Genomic DNA, 16,910 nt, shown 5'->3' with positions numbered 1-16,910 from the left:
AGAGTTAGATGTGTGTGACTGCAACCTTCAAACTGTTTCCCTTCCAATGGAATTGAAAAATAGTGAAAGGCGAAGGCGATGGGCAGGATTGATCCTCACGAAGGACCAAAAAGGAAACCTTTGGCTGACTAAGAAATTATTCAGAGTTTGCGGCAAACATTTTGTATGTGGAGCACCATCAAAGCAAAATCCTGTTTGTTAATGGAGAGGTGCAGAAGACAAACAGACTGAGCTGCACTTTCTTGTTCTTGTGGTTTTACAGCAACATCACGTCTTGGTCTCTTTGCAGTGGAAGGTGTTTCTTGGTGCCTTTCACTTTGGCGTTGACTTTTTAAATTCGTAACCAAGGTGGAGCGAGGGATCGGGATTTTGCTTTGATGGTGCTCCACATACAAAATGTTCTCTGTAAACTCGGGATGATTTAGGCAGTCAGAGGTTTCCTTTTTTGTCCTTCCTGTGGATCAATCCTGCCCATTGCCTACACCTTTCACTATTTTTCAATTCCGTTGTGAAGGGAAACAGTTTGAACAGAGGTTTGCAGTCACACACATCTGATTCCCTTTTGCAGTTATGGAGTTCGCAAACAAATTTCTCGAGCAGTTTCCCGCTGTTAGGATCCAACAACCACACAATTAACGATGTCTGAATCCCAAAACTAAAATATGACAATATCAGAACCCGAAACAAAAGTGATATGGTTCAAAAAACTTGAAAAGAGAGAGACACATCCCACTGGGAAAACAAACATGGCAGTTTGATGCTCACTTTTTCGGAAAATCCTTCCCAGTATGAATTGCGCAATGGCCGGAAGTCCAAAATTCGTGATGCATGTATAGGAAACAGCCTTTGTCCTCGAGCCAGCCATGATCGATGCTTCTGCCGTGGCATCCTGGATCTTTGCTGTGAATTTTACACTTTTAACTGTTGAATTCGAAGGCTTGAAAATATTTGTGCTAAATATTTAAAAGGTGAAATTGGTATGTTAAATTTGAAACGGCATACTTAAAATTTCAGCAACAAAAATTCTGAATAAAAATAATTCAGCAGTATTTAAATTGTAAATCTGATGGAACAAATGAGCTTACATAACTGAGTCTATTACAGCTTTGTATCCAAAACATAAGAGTTTACTGCAGGAATGTGGAGAGGTCGGGTTTTGCTGCTGCTTGACGCACACTGGACACTTTGTCTCGCCTGCAGTCACGGCCCAAGAGACTTCTGCTCCACTCCCAACGCCTTTCAGTGGAGCCACTAAAGACACTTTGTATTGTCAATGGAAAAAAACTGCATCTTTTGTGTAGTTTTTTTTTTTTTTTTATTTATATGCTGCTACCAACTACCAACCAATCTGTGCCAAATCATGTCATACATATTTACAACAGTATTTAATGTGATTTTTTAATTTCAAAAGTGTTTAAAGGTCTTGTATTATAAGTTTTAGGTTTGTATTAATTTGTTTAGCACAGTTTGTACATAAAGTAATTCAAAGTGCTTTACAGAATAAGAAAGACATTAAAATCACAACACAAACAAATCAAAATGTAAATAATCGTCACAAAATTAGCACTGGAACAGAAAAGAGTGCAGAGTAAAACCAGTTAACTTTGGTTTCTTTTTCCACTCATACATTTTTTTTAATTTTTAAATGTGAAATACCTGATCTTGAGTTTTTTATGATTTTTTTTTTTTTTTAAATCTGAATTAGAGGTAATATAAGACCTTTAAACATCAGTAACATTAAGTAATTTTGAATCATGTCCACTCTGACGTAACTCTACTTTGAGCTTTAATTATTGTTATTATTATAAATTTTTCATCATATCAATTTTTTCAATAAGATGTAAAAAGGAAAGTTACATCCGTCACATTTTTACTCAGTTTTACTGTGTTTTTATTGGTTTGTAAATAGTTGTTTTTGTCGTGAGCTGCTGTGCCACTTTAACTTTGAAAAACCCAAGACCAAAACCTCTGGAGTTGAGTTAAAATGTGCACTGATTTTTAAACAATTGTGCTTTTTTAATTTCGTTTTTTAAAATGGTGCTACGATTTGTAACAGGACAAAAACTTTCTTACCTCTTCGTCATATTTCTTTTTTTTATTTTTATTTGTATGGCTTTGTTTTCTCTGTAATACTGTATTCATTGCTAATACTGAGTAATGCACAGACACTCTTGCACACGAGCCAGCATTTCAGTTCATAATTGTGCATAGATACGTGTGAGAACTGAAGTGTTCTTGAACAAAATAATGTGAAATAAAAAGAAAATCTGTATTTGCATGTGTCCTGGAGCTCATTGGAGATCTCAGATAGTTTACATCAGTGTTAATTTTGATAAGAAAGCATTTACATTCACTCTGTGAGACAAATAATTTTAGTTGAAGTCATGTTTTAGTAGGATTGTGTCTAATCTGAACCAGACACAGGGCAACAAATTCACAGGTTTTTATTTGTACTTACAGATGGGACGAAATATCACCGCAAGATCTTGCAAGACAAAGCTGCCAAAAGATTGTGCACACGAGGAAAATTATCTTGTGATATTTTTTCCTTATATTTTTACATTCACCTTGGATAAAAAAAGGGATTAACTTTGCTAAGTAACTCCTTTTGAGAAGCTGTAATGCCAAAAAGAATAGCTACAATGACAACAAAACTGTAAAATTAAATAAAGGAAAAATAGTGAAGCCTAAACTGTGAACTGAATAGCAATTTTTTTTTTTTTTTTTTTTTTTGTAATTCTTTCTTTTTTTTTTTAAAGTTGTATGAAGAAGACAAATACAATACAGCCTGCGGGTGTGCCTTTGATGCAAAAACAAAGTAATGGGTCAAACAAAGTCCGGTCTCACAGTATTTATACATTCAAGCCACCATTTCCATTTGCTTTCAAATTTGCCTTGTTGCAGTCTTATGCTAAAAGTAATTCTCTCCATCTTAAAAATATCATAAACAATCTCAAACCATTCATCCAGTGTTGGTACTTGTGGATTAAGCCATTTCCTGGTTATAGCTTTCCTAGCAGCCGCACTCAAAATCTGGAACAGGTATTTAGCTTTATACGTCACATTTTCACCCATCAGGAAACCCAAGTACATTGTTTCAAGTTGAAACGGCATGTCAGTACAGAACACAGTTTCTAATGATTTGTGAATTTCTTTCCAAAATGGAACAATATGACACGTCCAAAATATATGGCAATGATTTGTCTCCAGTTCACCGCATTGCCTCCAACAGTTTGAAGATTTGGTGTAGTGTCTTTCCTGGAGCGGTGTTTTAAAGAACCTAACCAAATTCTTCCAACAAAACTCTCTCCATATTATTGAGTTAGAAGTTTTCCATTGTATCTTGCAGAAGTCTTCCCAATCCTGATCAGACATGAATAGCACATTTTATTTATTAAAAATGTTATTAAAAGTCTTGTTCTCGTGGACTGAATCTCATGACATGTCTCATCTCATAGGAATTGTCTCATCCCGTCTGTGCTATTTACGCAATTATATGCTAAACATTGACAATTAAATGTTTGTAAAGACATTTTAAACCAAGCCAATTTCTCTATGGAAATGTTTTGGGGATTAAATGGACCATCTTTGAAGTGCTAATAAGAGTAAAATTATTGAAATGAGCTTTTAGTAACATTTCATAGCAAACTAAGGTAAAAACTGATTAGAAACTGTATTTAATTTGCTTGTAGAGTAAACTAATGAAAATTATTAGGGACATGTTGGTCGTCTCTAATTCGAAGAAATATGTTGTAAAACTGGGGTGGTTTTATTGGATCTCTGCAACTGTAAACTGAAAAACGTAAGGTCTCTTATTTTGACAGGGCAATGTGAATTGATATAGACCAGGATTATTTTCACAGAAGAGAAGTCCTGAGGGCAAATTTGAGGAAAAGTTAATAAATAATTTTTTATATATATAATTTGAGGATGCTGATTCTGATTTTGTTTACCATGCTGGATTTTGAGCGCTAAGCAGAGGTGGGGACTTGCAAATTGTGACTTGGACTCGAGTCAGACTTGAGTCACTATTTTTAGGATTTGAGACTTGACTTGATAAAATGGACTAAGACTTGGAACTCGACTTGGACTTGAAGGTCAGCGACTTGGGACTTGACTCAGACTTGGAGCCTGTGATTTGAGAAGCACTTTTAACTCTGAATTCTTTCTATTGTGACTGTAATGATTCACTCTAAGACCTTGTCAAGACATTTAAAAAGAAAAAAAAATTACTAAATTAATATCTACAACTTTGATATACTCATATAAATACTTATCTATAAATATACCATGGCTTTTAAGTACAATTTATCTTAAAATTCATATAAATTGCAGAAATTGAAGCTATATTTGGTACTTTGGTTTAAAAACTTAAAATGACTTGAAGCTCAAAGCAGACAACTTGGACTTGACTTGGACTTATGGACCAGTGACTCAAGACTCGACTTGGACTTGCCTGTATTTGACATGGGACTTGACTCGGACTTGAGGTCAAAGACTTGAGACCTAAGCCTTCTAATTTGCATATTAATATACATATTAATATGGCACTTGATTGTAAATTTTCCATTCAAATAAAGGGAACTTTATTTAATCTTATTTATTTATTTGATTTTCCTGGCTATGATATTATGTCAGTCTTAAAACTTAGCTTGGCAAACAAAATATTTGGAATCAGCATGCTCAAATGATAGAAAATAGCATGTTTGCGGTATTTTCCCCAAATCTGCCCTCAGGACTTTTTCTGAAAATGTTTTTTAAAACATATTCTCAGTCTAATTGGCGTCACTGTCGATTTAAGCTGCTGCAAGCTCATTTCGATAGAACACCGGCAGTTTTGCGTCTCATATATTCCTGTGTATTTTGACACACGTAAATGTATATGTAAAAGTCTTTTTCAGTATGAAGAGATAGTTTCAGTGGGGATGGGAGAGAATTCCAGTGTCTTTGGGCCTACAGGGCTACTCATAGTCCCCCCCCATGCAGATGTGGATCCGCCTTTACCGGCCTTTAAACTCATGGACAGACAAGATCCACGCAGACGATCCAAAACACCGGCGATTAACCGAGGGGAACCGTAAGTCGCGCGCTCCAACCCAGTTCAGGTGAGTCCAAAAAGTTTAGTACACCTGCGGCCCGGTCATAAACAACGTGAGGGCTTCGTTGAAAAGCACTGAATCAACGTGCACTTTTTTTTTTTCATATTTTAACAACTGGTATTTATTTTTGAGGATGGCGTACAGAGGACAAGGACAGAAGGTGCAGATGCTTACGGTACAGCTCATTAACCTAATTTTCCTGAACCTGCAAAATCTCGCGAATCCAGGTTTGGTTGTATAAATAGAAGAATATGCGGATAGGAAGATGCAGACAGAAAGCAACTGGGGAGGATCACGTTGACAGGAGACAACATTACCGTACTCCAGAACGTGTAACCTGGAGTGATTCTTTTTTTTTTTTTTTTTTTTTTTTTTTTTTTTTTTTTTTTGTATATGACATGAATATAATATTTTCACACTGTGTTATGAAAATAAATGTAATAAAAAAAAAAAAAAAATAATAATAATAATAATAATAAATAAATATATACCATACCATATACTAGCTGCTCGTTTTAGCACACTTCTAAGTTTTGTATAGTCAAATATTACAGCAATCATGAATAAAACAGGGGGCTCCAGTTAGGCCTCTTGATTAAAGGCATAATATGAACCGAATAAACTCCAAACTATCTTAATTTTATGTGGTTTAAAAAGTTTGAGGTCACAGAAGCTAACGTGCTAACTTGAGCTAACCGAGTGTTTGGAGTTAAGGCCGGGGAGAGCCCACAAACTTTTGATCCACAAGGGAAATTATTTGGACACAGTAGCTCACACATCACAATATAATAATATAGTAACAAAGAGTAAAAAATATAAATGGTAATCAAAAATTAATTATTAAATAAGCAGGAAAAATAGCAAGATGCAGGTGTCAAATAAGACATAATTATATAAATATATACTTACAAATCAAAATAAAATAGAAAAATACGTAATAAAATATAAATAAATATATAGTGTAGTAGGGTGTTGTGTAATAGGGTGACCAGACGTCCCTATTTACCTGGTGTAGCGGCCGTAGTGACAGTCCCAGTTTTGAGCCCTGTGTCCCCTGTCCCAGCGGATTTATCCAAAACCAGTGATTTGTCCTAGTTTTATACAAGAAATGTCCCAGATGTCCCTGTTTTTGACCAATTTGATCCCTGCCAAATTGTAATTTGTTTAGCTAAAACACAAACAATCTGATTAAAAATGACGAAAACACAAAGAAAATACTGGCTCATGTGTTCATCATGCATGGTTTCTGTGTAACAATTTTCATTAATTACACACTTGTTTCACAATTTTATTATTACCAGCCACCAAAAAAACAGGGATGTCCCAGTTTATTTTGAAATTCTGGTCACCCTATACTAACGGACTGACTCAGTAGGGATTTTGACCTTATATAAATGAAAGGTGATCTGTTTGAAGAGTGTTTTTAAATGGCCTAAATCGTGTTTACTTTGAGATTTGTGGTTCACTATTGCGGCTGCACGTTTAGCAGTAAAATCACTGAATTGACAAAACCATACTTCCTTTAACAGGCCATTTTTTGATGGTAATGTTGTTTTGAGTAAGTTTCTAACTTTACTTGATGCAAGGTCTAAGTATTCCCACATATCTAATAGCTTGTGTGGTCATACTGGGTTGTCAAAGCCTGATCCTGTCACATCTCAGAGGCTCAGCAGGGCCGGGCCTGGTTAGTACTTGGATGGGAGACCACTGGGAAAATCAAGGGGAAAAATGTCTTTGTGTCCTCAGGCAAGACACTTCACCCACATTGATAGTATGAAAGTGATGATGGTGGTCGGAGGAGCCAATGGCGCAGATTGGCAGCCACGCTTCTGTTAGTCTGCCCCAGGACAGCTGGGGCATGTCTGTGAAAGGAGCTATATAAATAAAAAAAAACTTACTTACTTACTGATGCTCTAAATATCTTTAATAATTAATGATTTTTTAAAATGGATAATAATTTTCGTCCTATTATTCCAGTAGTGGAAATAGCACTGAAAATGCTAATATGTCCCGTCACGTAGATACAGACTGAGATGCAGACTGAGACGTAGATACTGTAAACAAGTAGTGTGTTAGTTTCAGAGCAGTTTCAGTGCAGTTAGCTCCTCCCTCCCTTCAGGCACATATAAGGAAGTGCCCATCAGCGTCGGATTCTGACCAAAACTGAAGAAGCAGCTTGGATGAGCTGCAAAACATTTTCGACAAATAAACTTTTGTCCAAGCTGACTTTCTCCTTTGCCTTTACATATTTACTTTAGTCTGTGTTAAACCAGTTTCTCTTTTGTATTCACAGGGGACTGAAAATGGCTGTGAACGTGTTCTCCACCTCCGTGACCACTGAAAACCTGAGCCGCCATGACATGCTGGAGTGGATCAACATGTCTCTGCAAATGAACTTAACCAATATAGAACAGCTGTGCACAGGTAGCTCACTTTAAAAAAAATAAATTTTCCCTCATCAAAAACATGCCTGAAGAGGTTTTACATTTCATCCTTGCACGTTTTTATGCAACGTGACAAACCAGATTCAGTGTGCAGTAGTTTCATTAGTGGGATGCATGCTGATTGTGTTGTGTCTGAAGGTGGAGTGACTTGGCGCTGAGAGCAAAGACATCTGTATCTGTGTGATTAGCTTTGTCTTATGATGTTTTTGGTAAAAGGAAATAAATTCAGATTTCAGTCTCTGCACTGATATCTGTTGATATTTGGTGTCAGCAGATACTTAAAGCCCGTAGTGTCTGAATCAATACCAGAACTGAAGAAGCTGGAACTCTGCATTCTACTCATAGATATGGACATGGAGCTCGCCTTCTTGTTCCAAATAGGAAATGAGCATGGGCGGGCTTCTGGCTCCAATTGATTTGACATTGAACATTTGTCGCTCCTCTCTCTGTAACTGCTGCTATTAGCCTCATTATTTTGGTCTTAAAATATTCATATTCACCTGCTCTACATAGTCCTGGTGTTTTTTATTTTGCTATGTGTCCATAAATCAATTCCTATTCCAAATATGAAACTCGACTCCAAATTTGCTCATATAACTGCCAGCCTTGGTGAGCTTCATTTGACTGAAGCTGAACGTTATGGTGACGTCAAACTCCCTTAGTCCACTTCTTCCTACAGTCTGTGGTTCTTACTGATATGGGCAAATATCAGTTATAAGACAAATATTGGTAATGGTATCGTTATTCAAAAAATATAAAAAGGGACAGTTATTAGAAAAAGAACAGAGGAAGTGCAGAATATATTTCAATATTTTTAATTGGCCTACCTTTGCTTATGTATTTCCAGGCCTCTGCTGACTTGTCTTGTCTGATCTTAGGTGCTGTCTATTGCCAATTCGTGGACATGCTGTTCGAGAACTGTATAGCTTTGAAAAAAGTCAACTTCACCACCAAACTGGAGCACGAGAGCATCCAGAACTTCAAGCTTTTGCAAGCTGCCTTTAAAAAGTGCGGGATAGACAAGGTAAACAACCCTAACCTCTAACCCTAACTCTAATACTGCCCAGAGACTTAAAGATGCACAAATGTAACTTTTCCTTTGGGGGTCCAGCACCTTCTTGTTTTTTTTATGATTGAAGAGTGTTTTAATTGTGTTTAATTTGGGCCTTGTGGTTGACATTGAATTGACAAAACCATACTTTAACAGGACTTTTTTTTTGTTGCATCTGTTGTTTTGAGTTAGTTTGTAACTTTTACTTGATGCAATTCTTCTAAGCATTCTCAAACATCTAATAACAGGCCATACCACTTTGTCAAAGCCTGATCTCATCAGATCTCAGAAACTCAGCAGGGATGGGTCTGGTTAGTACTTGGATGGGAGACCACTGGGAAAAAGTGGCCACAGTGGGGCACCAGTCGCAAAAACAGTTGTTATTTCCTTAGGCAAGGCACTTCACATTGCCTTGTATGAAAATGGTGTGAGCGGGAATGATGGTGCTGGTCGGAGAGGCCGATGGTGCAGATTGGCAGCCGTGTCTCCATCTGTGTGCCCCAGGGCAGCTGTGGCTACAATAGCAACTTACAACCATCAATTATGGAGTGAATAATGAACCATAAGTGTCTTTATGACATACGTCTGTGAAAACCACTATATAAATAAAAAACACTTGCCTAATAATTGTGCATACAGTATATGATTCCAAAGCAGTTGACTGTGATTGGTCACTTTAAATGTATTTCTATAAAATCTATTTCAAGCAAATAGAACCATATAACTCCATAAAATGTTGATAGAGTGTACAGTAGGCATCCAGGAACAAAAATACGTGAATGACTCAGTTTTGATAAAAGATGTCAGAACTTTAATTCTAATGAGACGATTTGTATATTTTGACATGTAATTTGTTTTCTTTTGACTTTATAGTCTGCATTTAAATGATTCGAAGTCCTGTCCCTTTCTTCATTTCTTCCCTCAGAACATCCCGGTGGACAAACTGGTGAAGGGCAAGTTCCAGGACAACTTTGAGTTTGTGCAATGGTTCAAGAAGTTCTTCGATGCCAACTACGGTGGACAAGAATACGACGCCGTTGCTGCACGCCGAGGCCAGAATCTAGGTACACTATTCTGCTTTTCTGTCCAGCTGTCTAAATTATCGGCAAGTGACAATGCAGGCACCTAATAGAATATAAAACTGTGAAGGGCTTGCCTGTAGAGTGACTTAAAGCTCCTGATGGTGTATCACTCTTATTCATTTATGTTCTACGGTGGATGTCTGTTTGGGTTTCTGTTGCTTTCTTGTCTTGTCTTTGTATTTCATCCCTGTTCCAAGACAAATTTCACCCTTGGGAGACAATAAAGGATTATTTTGGGGATTTCTTCATTTGGAAGGTTAATCTTGGTTTCATGTCTTAGGTGCTCCCAAACTGCCTGTTGCCAAAGGAGCCTCCAAAAAGCCGGGGTCCAGAAAACCAACGGCAGAATCACAAGAACAGCAGGAATTACTGGCTGAGGTCAGTACATGGAAACTGGGAGAGAAAAATCGCACATCTAATTACAATTAGAAAAAAAAACATTGTTAGTATTTGTAGGAGCCATATGTGGGTTTTCTATTGTTTCTCTTGCGTGACTTATGTGCAAGCACTTTAGTTCTGTGGGTGTTGTGTGGCCTGTATGTTGCCCGTATTTTAACAGGAAAGATTTGCACAAAGAAGGAATAGATGCATGACTATGGATCACAGCAGCTTTAAAGTGCATGCTCGCATGCGTATGCCTACCATCTTAAGCAGTTATCATCTACACAGAGGCGGCGATACCATTGGGCAAAAGTAGGTGGCTGCTTAGGGCCCCTAAACCTAGAGGGGCCCCCAACCAATTGCCCTCAGTGCCACTAATGGCCGAGGCCTCAGAGCAATTTCATTTTCTCTTAATATGACATTAAATGAGAGTAGTTTACCGTATTTTCCGCACCATAGGGCGTGCTCTTAACCCTCCAACCCCATCAAAACACGACTGCGCGCCCCACAATCCAGAGCGCCCTATGCACGAATCCACTCTGGTGTCCCAGCACGACTTCAGTCAACTACAAAGTTGCACCACCCACAGCGCACGGAAACACACACGGAGCAGACAGCGACACACAGCGAAAAACACCCACAGCCACACTCATCACTCCACGCCGACGAGGAACGGAACGGAGGAACAAACCAAAAAAGCGAGTCCAATGTGCCACTTCTAGACACAACTGAACAACTGAGTCACTGCGAACACACCGACAATCCACCAACAATAGCGTCACATGACTGAACCCAGTCATGAACCCAGCAAATCAGGAAGGCGGAAGTCACAGTGACGTCAGCGTATCAGTGTTTTCAGGCATCCACACAGTGCCGGGTCCGATCCCTACTCAGATGAATTCGTGGGAGCTGGCGGCACCAGATCGTTCCGTCTCTAGAGCCGTTTTCCATCGGATTATTGTGGACGAACACTATAACGAAAACTATAACTATAACAACGAAAAACGACTTGAATATGTACTAGTGTGGATAGGGCCTAAGACAAGTTTCCAATCTGCTATAATTCAAATAAATAGAGATGTGAATGCGTCAAGAATAATGGGGAAAACCAGACACTAAGTATATTAAAAAAACTAAACAAAACAAAAAAATGGTGCATTACAAATTGCTAACTCCGCCACTGCATCTAGTTTTGTATTTGTTCTGAGTTATGTGTCCACAGTGTTTTACCCCGTGTCTTAGCCTGCCACGGCCCATGGGATAAGCTTTAGGTTACGTACGCCGCAATATTATTATTATTTTTATAAGAAAGTAAGTAAGTTTTTACTTTATAAAGTGCTTTTCACAGACGTATGTCACAAAAACTCTTTACAGTTCATTGTTCATTCACTCACTGACTCGTAGTTTATGTTTAGTCTGAACCATCTCTCATCCTCATGAAACAGACTATGACAATACTTTTTCCTTTTCTAGATTAGTCAGTTCAAAGCCGACATCCCCTTCTTGGAGATGGAGATAAATTTTTACTTTAATAAACTGAAAACCATCGAGACTCTGTGTAAGGAGCACGGGGAGGACGACCCCGTGCTGACGAACATCATCGATGTCCTCTACAAAACAGAGGTAAGTGCACTGATAAACACTTGGCTACAGGTTCACTCATGGACAGGTTCAGTGGTGGACGGTAAAATAGACTGTGTAAATGGACTTTGTTAAACCGCTAACCGCCATGCTCTAAACCGGAAGTGAGCATTGAGGCACTTCTGGCTCAATCCACTGTTTCCAATTCACTTTACATTGAGAAATTGTCACCCCTCTCTCTATTTATTTATTATTTTATGTATTTATTTATTTGAAAAGGGACAATGCACATTAATCAACATCAAAACAATGTAAATGTGCCAGAGTTCGCTGATAAGAGCTAATTTGCATCGGTCGTCCCTTTGCCAGATGTCAAAAAGGCATCATCCTAAAACAAAATACACTTAAAAGTTACACATCAAAAATTACACAAATGTACAATAAGATTGCAAAAATACAATAAGAGTTTTAGTGTTTACACATTTGCGTTTTTAAAAGCCACTTTTTAGCATTCTTTTTAAAAGCAGAGAATGAGGGAGATGTTCTGACGACTTCAGGCACAGAGTTCCACTGATGGGACGCTCTGATGAAAGAGAAAACAGACCAAATACAGCTTTTCTATGAGGAATAATGCAGTCTTCCCTCACTGCTCCTCTGGTCACTCTGTCCTCAGAGTAGATTTAAAATTAACAAAGTCGTTCAGCGAAGGGGGAGCCGAGTCATGTTTAATCTTGTACATTAGACAGATATTTTTAAATTTAATAAGATTGTCCCAGGTCATTAATTTGTATTTCTGCAAAATGTGACAATGGTGGTATCTGTAGTGTTTTTTGTCAAGTGTTTTTAGAGCTTGTTTATAGAGTGATTCAATGGGTGTGACTTTCTCCGTCCTGAGCTTTTGACCTTCTCTTACCTGAGCGTTTGATTTTCTCTGTCCTGAATGTTTGGCCTTCACTGTCTTGAGAGTTTAACCTTCTCTGTCCTGAGAGTTCAACCTTCTCTGACCTGAGTGTTTGACCTTGTCTGTCCTGAGCGTTTGACGTTCTCTGTGCCTTTGACCTTCTCTGTTTTGAGTGTTTGACTTTCTCTGTCCTGAGCATTTGACCTTGTCTGTCCTGAGCCTTTAACCTTCACTCACCTGAGCCTTTTGACCTTCTCTGATCTGAGAGTTTGACCTTCTCTGACCTGAGAGTTTGACCTTCTCTGACCTGAGAGTTTGACCTTCTCTGACCGGACAGTTTGACCTTCCTGTTCTGAAAATTTGACCTTCTCTGTCCTGCGCCTTTAACCTTCTCTATCTTGAGCGTTTGACCTTCACTGTCCTGAACCTTTGACCTTCTCCGTCCTGAGCAGTTGACCTTCTCTGTGCCTTTGACCTTCTCTGTCCCGTGTCTGAACGTGGTAGAAGCCGCCGCAGACTGTTAACAGCTGCTAGAGCCCTGTTAAATTCCTGTTCAGTAACGACACTGTAGAGGTCCATGCTTCGCTCTGCAGACTGAGCGTGTGCTGGAAAATCATGTCTCAGTTTCACAATGCATGACTAATACACGTTTTTAAAAGCAGAAGAAGTTTAGTTCAATGTTTGGACCACTAAATGAAACTTAAAGTAAACTAAATAGAATGTTTTTTCTTTTTATATCCTACTTTCTACATTATTGATGCATACTGAGGACTAAGACCCAACCGATATGGATTAGTTTTGGAGCCGATATGATACCGATATAACAGCTGATATATTTAGTGATGTTAAAATTCACTGTAAATCTTCAACTGATTCTTAGGTGTGACTCTATTAGATTTTAAGATGGGGTTTGTTTAGGCTAAATTTACTGTTATTTTGCCTCTTTATGGTCATATTTTAAGACAGTAGGTCGGCCTAATGGGATTTTTGCCTGACATTCTAGCAGAGGATGACCAGATTTTCAAAATAAAAACTGGCACATCCCTGGTTTGTGGTGGTTGGTAATAAAATTGTGAAACAAGTGCATAATAAAAGGAAATTGTCATGCACTTGGCCCATGTGAGTCAACATAGTCACTTTTGCTTTGTGTTTTGGTCATTTTTAAGCAGCTTTTCTGTATTTTATCTAAACAAATGGCAATTTATGTTTCTCTTTACTATTAGATATCAAATCTGGCATCAAATTTGTCAAAAATAGGGACACAAGGGACATTTCTTCTATCAAACTGGGACAAATCACTGGTTTTGGATAAATCTGCTGGGACAGGGGACACAGGACTCAAAAATGGGACTGTCCAGGGTAAATAGGGACATCTGGACACCCTGTTCTAGCCTGTAAACAAAGTAAAAACTACTGCTCTATACTGCTTTCTTGAACTACAGCTTCTTAAATCGTGCCAGCTTTCAACTCTCTTTCTGTTCAAGCCAAAAGTAAATTCAGGTGGAAAAAATCTCACAAGATAATTTCTCTCATGTGTGCACAGACTTGTGGCAATTTTGTCTCTCGAGATCTTGTCTTGTGGAACGAGATCTTGTCCTATCCCTACAACTACAATATTTACAGTAAAACCTGGAATACCAACATTCAGGTGCCCAAACTGGACACATATTCTCAAGTAAAACCTCTTTCATATTAAACTGACAGTCATTTAAATGTGTACAATCAGTGATTTAAACAACACAACTATTAAAAACAGTATAATAATGTCAACCTCTCAATGTGTATCAAAGGCCAAACTGTCTAAACTAGTATGTTAAAGTATATTTCCTGATTTGCAGTGCTACATATTATAACCACATTCATGTTTGTCTATCTGTGTCCAGGAGGGCTTTATCATACCTGGAGCCGACGGGCAGGAAGAGCCAGAGCCGGAGAAGTTTTAATTCTTAAAACAGCTTTACCTGTTAAGCCCTAAGTCCTTGTTTGGTTAAATCCTCGGGAAAGGAAAAGTTCATATAAACTGAGAGTTTTCTCAGCTTGTACATGGCCCACATGGATGATCTTGGTGTCTTAGTGCTTTCTGTCTAGTGTTAAATAATGACTTTATAATGCTAGACCCAAACACAACTCTTTAATTCTGCCAGACAAAAAATATAAAATTAAAACTGAAAATTGCCTTTTAAACTTTACATGTACCTTCTGGGACTTGTACAACATGAGATCATCTCTTATGCAAAATTTGGTGCAGATAAAATTAAATATTTACATTTTACACTGTTTATAGTGAGAAAAATTCCAGGTGTCCTGAGCCAATCTGATGCCCGTGTACCACCCATGTGCCAATTGGCCCCATCAGACTTTGTCAGAATAAATAATTCTTTGAGAAAAATGCAAATTTTGACACACAAGGCCAGTAAATAAAACATTTTCAAACAATTAATGTCTCAACCTGACCCATAATAAAGCTGGTTTTGAGTTGTGTCAAACAATAAAAACGTATAATTCATTAATTGCGTTATAATATTGTTAATTCTCAAATTTAGTTTTTTTTTGTGTGTGTGCAAATATAGGTAGATAAACTAATGAGGGGGTTCTGTTTATTTCTGTTTATTTGATATAGTAATCATGACATGTCAGGTGAAAGTTACAGTAAAATGTTTTTGTCTTGGACTAGAGGTGGGAGATGTATGGGGAAAAAAAATGTAGTATGAAGTAGAAGTAGAAGGTATGAAAACCTAGAATATCAAATATATTGTCTATGATTACAACTGATTAAAATGTGACAAAAAAGAGCTGGTTAAAAACTCAAATAAAAGAAAAATCATGTAAGAAGATATTTCTACATTTCTGTGGTTACAGCAGAGCTAAGTTAACCTTGCCAGCAAGATGGATTCTCTCAAGTTCACAAACTTGAGAATCCATCTTGTTAGATTCAGCACTGTGGATTTATCCAGCACCAAACAAACACAAACACACGTGCAGAAGGTGAGCTCTTTGTGCACTGGGCAAGTAAGATGTCTGTGCTTTTCTCTCCACTGGATTTAACTTAAGTTTGATTTTTCAGCTGTTGTGACACATCGTCCAATCAACATGAGCAATCACTTTCTGTGAGAACTGTTCCAGATTAAAGTTCAGAGCTCCATTCAGAGATACGCATGTAAAACAGAATCTGTGTGAGCCAGGCTAGAACGAAGTAACTTTCAGTAAAAGAGCTCCCCCTGCAGCTTCCTTATGAGTATATGCTGTCAGGGAATAAACTCAAAGATCACTGTTACAGGCTTGTCAAAGGCTTGCAAAGTGCTTCACTGTTCTTATTATTCATTCACTCCACTTGTATTGATGGTAAGTTACTACAGTAGCCACAGCTGCTCAGGGGCAGACCGACAGAAGCGATGCTGCCAGTCTGCTCCATCGGCCCCTCCGACCAACACTCTGACCTTCTGGTTGGGGCACCACTGCTTTAACCACTGAACCACTATAGCATGATTGAAATAATTAATGAAAATAAGACAGTATAATCACATACAAAAACGTATCTCATTGCCAAATATAAGGAAAAGCAGAGCCTTTTCATTTTTTTTCATTTTTGTCAATATTTTGACAAAAATATTTTGACAAAAATCTCAGGCCAAACTCTGATCCTGACTGCATCTCCTTCCTGTTTGTCACCAGGATCTTTGGCTTCCACAAACACTACAGCAACGTAAGGACCATGAACCAGCAGCAGAGGCAGAAGGTCCTGGGCAAAGCCTGGTGTGTGCCCCTTATCTGCTACTCCACCAAAATATGAGCATATTCGTGGAGGTGCATCCTGGTGGAGGTCTGTGGGGATGGGTCCGGACAGTTGGAGAGCGACACTGCTTACTGGTTTCAGTCAACCAGATTTTTAAATTCTATTTTATGGGACATGTCTAGACTTGCTATTGAATGTTGAGTTTTTATGGTTTGGTTTGAGGCTTTGGGATTGAAAAGTGGAATTTATCTAGTCTCTACTTGTCTGTTTCATTCAACAACAGTCATCAGTTTATATTATAAGTTTTAATCAGCTAAATAGAACATTAGATTAGATTAGTTTCAACTTTATTGTGATTACACATGTATAAATACAAGGTAATGCAATGTGGTTTAGCATCTAACCAGAAATGCAAGAAGCAGCAAGTGTACAGAATGTGGAGTATGTACAATATAGACAATATACAATATATTACAGTGTAGATTGTAGTGAATATAAACAAATAAATATGGCAGTATGAACATGAAGGAAATAGGTATAATATACATGGAGGATATAGCCCCCCTGGGGCCTCCTTCTGAAGCAACATGTCCAGAACACCTCCCAAGGGAGGCACCCAGGAGGTAGATGCCCGAGCC

At 38.1% G+C, this 16,910-nt stretch overlaps 1 protein-coding gene across 1 annotated transcript; it reads left to right on the top strand.

The window, feature by feature from the left end:
* Positions 1-7,402: 7,402 nt before the first annotated feature.
* On the top strand, positions 7,403-16,329 carry LOC110174736 (microtubule-associated protein RP/EB family member 1-like). Its single transcript, XM_055165888.1, has 7 exons — positions 7,403-7,523; positions 8,422-8,567; positions 9,520-9,658; positions 9,957-10,054; positions 11,531-11,680; positions 14,423-14,475; positions 16,212-16,329. Exons 1-7 carry the CDS (start codon positions 7,403-7,405, stop codon positions 16,327-16,329), a joined length of 825 nt encoding a protein of 274 aa, XP_055021863.1.
* Positions 16,330-16,910: the final 581 nt, after the last annotated feature.

This window comes from Boleophthalmus pectinirostris, unplaced genomic scaffold, assembly GCF_026225935.1.
Source record: "Boleophthalmus pectinirostris isolate CB_2022bp ecotype Guang Dong unplaced genomic scaffold, ASM2622593v1 HiC_scaffold_8, whole genome shotgun sequence".
In the NCBI taxonomy this organism is placed as follows: domain Eukaryota; kingdom Metazoa; phylum Chordata; class Actinopteri; order Gobiiformes; family Gobiidae; genus Boleophthalmus; species Boleophthalmus pectinirostris.
This window is presented reverse-complemented; position numbering and strand designations above follow the sequence as displayed.